The 9,742-nt window shown below is 39.8% G+C and overlaps 1 protein-coding gene across 2 annotated transcripts in view; it reads left to right on the forward strand.

Annotated features, from left to right (window-relative positions):
• The window catches only part of ANKS6 (ankyrin repeat and sterile alpha motif domain containing 6), a 38,185-nt gene extending 36,164 nt beyond the window's left edge, over positions 1-2,021 (forward strand). Inside the window, exon 18 of one of the 2 annotated variants that reach the window (XR_008965570.1) lies at positions 1,247-1,308. Coding sequence is in view for 1 of the 2 variants with exons in the window: in XM_057369447.1 (XP_057225430.1) it covers positions 1,247-1,296 (50 nt within the window). In the remaining variant the exon portion in view is untranslated. Of the gene's footprint in view, positions 1-1,246 lie in introns of both variants that reach the window. The other variant, XM_057369447.1, reaches the window with a different exon arrangement.
• The last annotated feature ends 7,721 nt before the right edge of the window (positions 2,022-9,742 follow it).

Consider the following 9,742-nt stretch of genomic DNA (forward strand, 5'->3'; position numbering starts at 1 on the left):
CTGAGTGAATTCAAAAGGTTGAACAGATCTGGCAGTGGTCTGCAGGTTAATCAAAACAAATGACAGCAAAGAAGACAGATCTGCATTTCAGCACAAATTTGCCAAATCAGAAATGGAAAGCTAAAAAAAAATTCATGTGGATTCTATGAAAAGAAAAAGGGAGCAAAGCAACTGAAAAATTTCCTTCAGAAGAGGAGACTTAAAGTCATATATGCTGGTTACAGTAGATGTGTAAGAAAGTGTTACATGTTAACTGATAAAAAATGGAAGCATTCCATGGAAGTTTCCTTGCCCAAGTCTATGGCTTGCAACATAATTTGCCATTTCTTTAAAAATGCAAGAACATATCCAAGGTTTATACTCAGAAGGACAAAATCTTTTTTCTGCTAGGTCATTTTTAATCATTATGAAAAAGATGAAGAAACCATTGAGATTGGTTGGTGGTAAAGTTAACTGCCAGTTAACCTAGTTTGCCTTCTAATGCCAAGTTTATTGAAATGTTTGAAAGAAAAAGATAAGCCTTGTCACTTGGTAGAGGCACCCAATTGCTGTACCCCATCTAAACAACACTTSTAACAGGTGGGAAGAAAAAGAACGTCCAAACATCTGGTGAGGGCAATGAACAAAAGTGGAACATAGAAATCGAAAGAATAAACTGAATATTCTGCAGACAAAAGTTTAAATGAAGAGTAGTTATGCCTATGATGAAAAAAAAGTATGATACCATTCAGTCTATAGTTAGAGGAAATTCTGGTCTTCCAGTTYCTCTGTGTTCTAGTATGTTGTATATATTGATAGATCCATATGTATCCATATGTATCTGTAGATACCGTTGAGTATTTGCTTTTCACTTCCTGATTCACATTCATAAATATCAAGTGCAAATTATCCAGAGCAGAGAATTAGAGACTCAAGAGTGAGAAGTAAAAATACGAGCAAAATTAATATAATACAGACCTTCAAATAAAAACCACACAGGATTCAGGTAGTCACTTACTGGAAAGGTGCACCTTGGGAAAAAAAGGGTGCCTGACACTGTGTGGCAGTAGGTGACCTTTTCATGTATGACTTTGACTTTTTATGCCTTCTCCAAACAGGAGGTGGCTTAAGATGAGTAAAATTGAATTACAGGATCAAATTGTTAGGTTCTAGTATAACWATTACATTGGGAAATGTGGGCTCTTGTTTACTGCTATGATTCTTGTGGGTTGCAGTTTTTCAGACTTCTTTCTTTTCCCTCTTACAGCACCTGGCTGCTCTTTAAAACCACAAGAAGCTGTTTCTTCTAAAAGGTAGCTACTGGAACAAAAGATTTTTTTTCCTTATGGTGAAGTTTGGCATCTGACTGAGCAAAACCAAGTGTACAAATGAAAAATTGAAAACTTAGTCCTGACTACATTCGCACAGGACTTTCTGCAGTAATATGCTTAAAATGCAAAACCTACAAAAAGACAAAACAATAAAGAGATTGCTTCTATAGTTCAACCTAAGTGTTGAATTGTTCAAGGTATCAGTGGTCTGGAATTAGGAAGAAGAACATCATCAGAGCAGGAAAAATGGAGGAGCATGCAAGATGGATGTTTCATTCCACTCTTGCCTGTAGGTGAAGAACTACATAGGAGACCTACATGGGCCCAGTCAAGAGCAACAAAAGCATGGAAGAAGGCAAGAAGACCACCCCAAATTGTGACACCTTCTACATGGAGAAATGCATAAACTGAATATGCCTCTATTGACTGGATACAGATAAAGGARTGTAGATTGAAAATGTAATGGTTTCGTGGGAGGAAATACAAAGGAGAAGTAATGCTGCATTCTTTGTTAACCAAAATACACTTTATCTATTCAATATTATGAGGTTAGAACAGCAGTAAAAGTAAAAATGAAATACCTATTTGTAAAAAGAGCACTTTACTTGAGGAAATGCATAATCTGTCACCAATATTTAAATAGGAAGAATGTTAAAATAATACTTTATATTGCTGACTTTTTATTTTGAGAATAAAACCATTTTTCTGGTATGGGCTGGGTTTTTTTTTAAACAATAACACTAGCATATCCTTAAAAATACATTCTCATAACTTGTAGCAGTTTTGGAATGAAAGTTACAGTAGTTACAAATAGAAATAATTTTGTGTTTAGTAAATACCATTTATTATTGAGCAGTTAAGATGCAAATCATCGGGAATTAAAATACAAGTCTTCAGAAGCTTCTGCCACTATATTTATCTTTCTGAAAACTCAAGTACTGCAGATAAAGGTAAGAAGATCTTGGAGCTCCAATTACCTGAGTGATCYCAGTACATTGCAAATGCGTTTTTCCACACTTCTCACTGTACTGGTTTTGGAGTTTTGCAAAATTAGGGATAGAAGTTGGGTGCAGTGATTAAAATAAAAGCACCAGTGAAAGCAGGGGTGTCCTGCCATCCCTCAAGTGTCTGGTTGTCAGCTGCGTGTGCCAGCTGCTTCTGTGATGGCTTCATTGGTTGGGACATCTGAGGTACCACTCCAGGAAGCAGGCAGCAAACAGCAGAGGCTGAGGTGCATCAGGTTGTGCAGCTGTGCTGTGTCAGAGCTGGCTTCGAGCACTGACAGCTTAAATCCCCGGGGGGAAGAGGAGAAGAGGTTGCAGAGTGGTATTGCAGAAAAAAAAAAAGGTGGTTATGAACTGATCAGGGTGATGAGAGCCTGTTAGGCCTTACTGCTTTAATGACCCTGAGCTCATTGGTGGTCATGCTGATGACATTCCAGATGCATTGATATAGCAGAGTACAAAATATTTTTTCTTCCATTTTTTAGTGCACAAATGTTACCAAAYTTATAACACTATCAACATTTTGCATGGCATTTTATATTTATGTTGACACAAGCAGAAAGGGTTCCTCAGATTGTCCCATCAACAAGTCCCGTTATGTGAAGAGCTGTCTATTAATATAGGAACAAAAAGACATCATTTTAGAGTTTGGGAACCTTTCATATCTTCTGCTGCACTTAGTTCTTAAAGGTCTGTTTCTTTTGGCTGATTCAGCTGCCATTGTAAGTTAAGAAAGAGGTTGTTTACCATGGCTGGTTTTTTTTGCCTTTGAGAGAAAATAAGTTTGAGACAGAGTCCTGCATTGCGTGTCTGTGTATCTGGTCTGGCACAGGCAGCTCTTTAAGCTCCACTGTAGGCAGTGGAGGTCTGGTCAGTACCATCGCTGGGGTCTCAAAACCCAGTATCTCAGAAGTTTGATTCAATTGCCCAGACCTCCACTGGCATTTGCCAGGCCCTGAGGCATCCAAAGTACCCAGAAGGGGTGCCAGACATGACACTACGTGAGGGTTATGATCAGGTTGRTTGTTGCAGCCACTTGGACAAAGAGACCATTCAGAGACAGAGACTGTCAYTTCATTGATTTGTCCTGATTTGTCACAGACTTTCAAGGGTAGAAGCTTTTTACTTTTCCCCGTTTGCCACTCATTTTCTGTGTCCTCCTTTTCAGTTTAAATGAATTCTTTGTTGGCAAACTTTGCTTACCTCATAATGAAAAGTGATACCTTTTGGGTTTTACCAAATCAGGAGATGCTACAAATAACAGTTCTTGTTATGATTCAGTCTAGAGTTASAGACTTGACTAATCTGTGGTTATTAACCCTAAGATTTTGCTGAGGAGTACTGTTATTTTACAAAAAGCTTTTATATGTTTCTTTGAGTTTAATTTTCTTTTTCTGAACTTTGAGTATTAATGAAGATTATATTTTAAATAAAGATACTTTGTTATCTGGAAATGAATTCAAGCAGTCATCTGTAGTATTTTGCATGCTTCAGCAAATGCTTCAGAAGCCAGGTAGCTTCTCAAGGGAATAACTTTGGTTTCCAGAGTGAAATGGAACATAAGAGTTCATGCAAAGAGATTTCTTTAATACCAAGATCAGCCTAATTTACAATTGCTTGGCTGGTCTGACTCTGACACTAATAGCCTCAAACTTGCCACTTTATTTTATTTCAAAGCCCTCTTGGCAGTACAAGGGTACATTTAGTGGGAACAGGCTTTGTCCATTAAAATGGAGAACTTATTGTGCTATATTTAAAGCTCATTTGGAACACTTAATTTCCAGTCTCTCAGAAGTTTGTATTATTGAAATAAACTGTTAATGCAGTGTCCTCCTTAAAGTCTTCCTCACAGCAAGGAATTGTTTCAATGCATTTTTTGCCACTTGTCATTCACAGCATTCCAGTGTACATTAAAACTTAATGGAGCTAACATGAAGTCATAAAAACAACAGCAAATAGGTATTTGAAGCATGATTGCCATATTCCCAGCATTGCATAAATAGCATTTGAAATTGGCCTCTTAATTCCCTGAGTTTTTATTCATAATTGTGTACAACACTCTCAAAATAGGTCTGTCTCATCTTCAAAGGAGTGTGATATCAGGGCTGTTAGCAGAGGGGTAGTTCTGTACTGGAGCAGAGTTCTTCAATGTGGTAAACAGGGTAATGTGAGTGTTGGAAAGCAGGCCCATCCAAGACAGTCCCTAATAAATAACCCAAACATATTCTTGTGTTCATGTGTACACTTGATAATGTGCCTGTGAGTTCTTGTTTTTAATAAGCCTAAGTGATTTCTTACCCCGCAGAATCGGTGTACTCCAATTAGCTGGTGCAGAGATTTCTTGTTTTTCTGAGTTATGGAACAAAACTTCTGCACAGACAGCAGCCAACAAAGTGCAATAGATCTGTTCACAATGGGCCTTATTTCAGCTGTTCTCAACAGATTTCTCCATATGTGTTTTTTCCAAGTCCCTCACTGGCACCAGTATTTCCTAAGAATGGGAAGAATGAATAAAAAGAGAACAAGTTGAACAAAAGCTAGAGATAGAAACACAGATACTATATTGGGATTTCTGATTTTCTTTCCAGGATCTGYCTCTCTTTTAGGTTGTTTTTTGAGTAGTCAGAATTAATTATGAATGCCCTGGGATACACTTACTTCAGCAGCTTGGGATGCCAAAGCATTTACTGTTTATCACAGACTTAGTTCAAAATCTGTTGTTCCTATACTTYGAGCAAACAGAAAGCATTATTCTCTGTGCTAGTAATTAAATGGTATTTACAGAGATCTACTTTTCCAGCTGCTTRGGCCACAGAATACAAAACAGAACTCCAGTTTATAGATGCTTCTAAAATCTATCTCCTGTCATGCATTTAAATTGCTTATTTGGTGTGTGTGTCAAGCACACACACAAACTGTAGTCCTTAACAGTGTCTTAGGTGCATTTTACAGAACCACAGAAAGGCTGAGGYTGGAAGGAGCCTTTGGAGTACTTCTTGTCCGCTGTCCCCCTGCTGATGCAGAGCACCTCGATCTGGTTGTCTGGGACCCTGTTCATTTGTCTCCCCTCACCCAATGAGATGCTCTTCATAGAAAGCTATCAGGTTGGTTAGACATGATTTCCTCTTATAAATCTGTGCTGACTACTCCCAAACACTATCTTAAAACAACTGGAAACTATTTTCAGGGCTATTTTCTCCATCACATTCTCTAAATCTCTAAATCTCTAAATATGTTCCAGTTCCCTGAATCGTCTTTGTTGCCATTCATGAAGACAGGGAGGATATGCTCCCTTACATTCTGTGGGAACCTTGGCCAATCACCACAACCTTTTACAGATAATTGAAGCAGGCTTCCARTGACACCAGACAGCTCCCCCAGTCCTTATAGGGTGCATCCCATCAGGTCCCATGGACTTRTCTGTATCATACAACATCTCTTGAAATGCCATGTAAGGATATTTTGTCATCTGCATGTGTCACTCAGACAATACCATGGGTCTTATGCACACTACACCTTTGCTAGTCCTTTGGTSGTTTTTAGACATCCTCTTACTGTGTATTTCGTAGTGGTTTGTCATCTCTGTTCCAGGCATTCCATCATTTTTATTGCACAGCAACAGCGTTCATGGTCACCATTCTCTGGCATGCCTCATAGTTTACACAGTGATACATAAACTTTGGGTTTTCCTTCCAATTCCTTGAACAAAGAGAGTGAACAGGTTGCAGCTAAAATTTGCCAACATTTTTTTTTGTGTTATGAGCATTCAAGCAAATCCAGAKCATCATGAAGTGGGCAAGGGTCTTTTAAAATGCTGAGACTTTGGTAGACTCTGAATATTCTGAGAAAAAGGACCTAGTACAGACTGCAGACTACAATATCCTATATTTCCTAGCCTGGATGACTTCACTCTTGGCATTCATCACACTGACAAATACAATAAAACATATTCATTCAAATCAGTGCACAGTTAGGAAGCAAGCTATTAGATTCATAAACAGATAGCAAATCCTGCAGGAATAGAATGTCTCTCCTTAGTGTAGCCACAGGTGGTTTCCTGTGTTTTACCCAGATTACAGACTGTGAAGTCATGCTGACTAGTCCTGTGAATCAGCCAGCAGACCTGGGTCCAACTCCCAGGGAAGCCAATCGCTCCAGGTGCTGTTTTCTGTGCTGCCATAATTACTTGCAACCAAGCTCTTCCTTATTTCCTCTGCCTGAGGAGGGATATACCTTCTGAARTATCCCAAAATGTAAACTTTGATGATCAAAGATACTGATTTCTAACACTAACAGAGTCAATTCATTGCTCAGTTTAGAAGACAGTGGTGTTCTTGGATTAGTCAGTGCCCCATGACAGCTCCTAAATGTGCTGCGTTTTGTGATAGCACTGCTTAAACATAATAATGGTTTTCTACTTGTGGCAAAATGCTTGCTGAGAAGTTAAAATAAAAAAGGAAATATCCCTTTTTAGCTTTCCRTAAACAAGTATTGAACTAAAGAGCCAAATACTGGCCTGATTAGTACTGGTGTGACTCTATCACATCCAAGCCACTCTGGGTTTAAGTGAAAGGGACTGCAAGAGAATCTGGGCTAAAATAATYTAGAAATGGACTATCCCATCCACCACGTTTGCAATTTCAGTGCAAACATGGTGTGCATGCAAGGAAACCATAGGTATCTTCTTAGACAAGGAGCTGCAGTACATGTTTGTTGTGTTGCTTTAGATATCTTTTATATTTTGTTGGTGCTCACCTCCCTGTTGACATTCATTATGCCATTGTTTAATACCTTGGAAGGCCCTGCCACTGTCTAATCTGATGAGTAGTTATTTGATAAGTATACAAATGTTATTAATGGACTTGTTTCATAATRCCTTTCTTTTCTGTTGGATCAAAGCAACACAAAGAGCAGTTCATTTATAGAGATGAGGGGACCAAGAGACAAAAGAAAACTAAAAGAAAACCATATGGATATCTTGGATATCTCAGCGAAACCAAGCAACTGATTTATCCTGTTTATTATGTGGGAATTAGCAATAGCCTTCTCATATGTTAGCTATTACATACATGCGAGTATTTTAAATTAATTTGGGAGAACTGTATGTAAGCAGAGCATGAAAAACTCCTTCTTGCTTTCCTGGAGACAACGTGCCGTATAGGAAGGGTTGCACAGCCATTTCACAAGTAGAACTTGCCAAACAACAAGCAAGTACAGAAGGCAGATGATCAGATGGAAATCAGTATTATGCTGTTTTCACCTTCTATGTCTGGCTCCCCATGTTACACTGGATTCCTTTTAGTTTACTTATGCACACACATGCAGAAAACCTACATTTTTTTGGTTTTTACCTTTAAGAAGATGTCTGGCAAAGACACACCTGTGATTTCCTAGGCAGAACAAGGATGATTCAGGGAGGGAATAAGAGGAGGAAGACATTGTCCTATGCTTTTTGCATTTTAAAATTAAAAATTTCACAGTAAGTTTTAAAACATGAATGAGAGCTATAAAACTATATTTATGTTAAAATGTAGTATTTTTATAATCAAACCCACACACATTTAGGAATTTCCCCTCAAAACATAAATGTTTACTTTCCATTTCCAACAACAGCATTTTTGCCAGCTTTTCTGTCTCAGTTCATGTACCTKCTTTTTTGAGTCTGTCATCCCAGGTTTTTAACATTCCCCAATGAGCTCATGTTCCCTGTAAGTGCTTATTATCAGAGCCAAGTGCATGTTGCAATCCAGATAATTCACTTCACCATTGTGTTGCTTTTTTGTTATACATGCTAGACATGTATATTTATAATGCAATGAAACCTTAAGCTGAGGTCACTGGATGGAAGAAGTATTTATTTGTCTCGCAGGTTGGAATGGAAGAGTATGTTCTTGGCATTAATTATCTTGTGATGAATCTGGGGATGAGTATGTGACCAGGAGGAAGTACATCCAGACACGTTGTGTCATGTTGAGTAAATAATTTTTCTGCCAGTTTCCTTTCACCAACAAACAGCTGGTAATGTTTCATCCTTGGTTGGTTATGCAGTCATCAACACTGTCAACACAAAGCTCCAAGAACAATTAACATGGGCATCAGTGGCAAACTGCTCTTYGACATTCTTGCTGTTTTCTTGRTGTTGAAATGAGAAAGTAAAAACAYTACAAAAAYATTCACWATTTTGTTGGTGCCCAGATAGGAACACCRCCATCCCCAGGCTTTGGATCATGCTTCTTCCCAAGATTCACRGTGAAAGCTGCAAGACCCAACATGAATTTGCCAACTGCTTTACCAATCTGTGACAAAATGTCTGAATTTGTGGATTCAAGGGCAGCACCTTGACTTTTGCAAAGCTTTTAACAACCTGGCTCACAATATTCTTATATCCAAGGTGAGATACCGCAGTTTGGATAAGTGGATAACTAGACAGCAAAAAATTGGTTGGATGGTGAAGCTTAGACGATAGTAGTAATAGTACCTCAGTGGTTTATCCAGCAGAAAMTTTACAAAATTCAACAGGGACAAATGTCAAGTCCCTCACCTGGGAAGGAAGAACCCTGAGCAACAAAACAGAGTGGTGAGGAGCAGGTCTGTTCAAAAGGATTTGGGGGCCTTGGTGGACATGAAACAGGAGCACAGGCTGTCYGCAAAAAGGCCAACGGCATCCTGTGCTGTAGCCCCACAGAATAAGAGGAGACAGTCTCTTGGTGACAGCCTCACTGGAGGCTCCACTGCATCCAGTCTGGGGATCCACAGTGCAGGAAAGCCATGAATAAACTAGAATGAGTCCCTCAAGAGTGTTAAAATWATTGAACACTGGAGATCTTGCCCTGTTAGGAGAGGCTGAGGGAAWGGGGTTTGTTCAGCATGGGGAGAAGAGGGCTACATGGGACCCTCTGATGCAGCTGGTGAAGAGAGCAGCCTTCTGATTCATATAAGGAGATGGAGTCAGGCTCTTTTCAGTGCTGCAGGGTGGGAGGACAGGAGTCAATTGCCACAGTCTTGAAACAAGACTGCCTGTGTGTGATGCTTTCCCCCAYGAAGGCAGCCAAGCAGTGCAGCATGTTGTTTATAGGGCTGTGCATCCCTCAGTGTTGCAGGATTTTACGTTCTGAGGGGATGAAGCCCTGGACAGACAGTTCGCACCTCCGAGCTGACCCTGGACCAGAGCACTGACCTGAAGTCAGCGGCTGGACACTGCATCCTCCTACGGCTGAGACACACAGCCGGACCGGGAGCCAGGGATCGAGTTTAACACTCTTCCCTTCTCTTTCAAAACGCCGGAGCCTCCATCTGATCTCTGGATATCCTTATCGCGGGCTCCTCAGCCTCCGCGCCAGCGCCTTGAATTATTCATGGCTATCGACAATCCCAGGAATGACCGTTCCCAGGCGAGGCGCGCTGCGGCGCCCTGATAATAATGATCAC

The sequence above is a fragment of the Malurus melanocephalus genome, unplaced genomic scaffold (genome assembly GCF_030028575.1).
Source record: "Malurus melanocephalus ecotype Western Australia unplaced genomic scaffold, MMel_1.1 scaffold_110, whole genome shotgun sequence".
Classification (NCBI taxonomy): Eukaryota; Metazoa; Chordata; class Aves; order Passeriformes; family Maluridae; genus Malurus; species Malurus melanocephalus.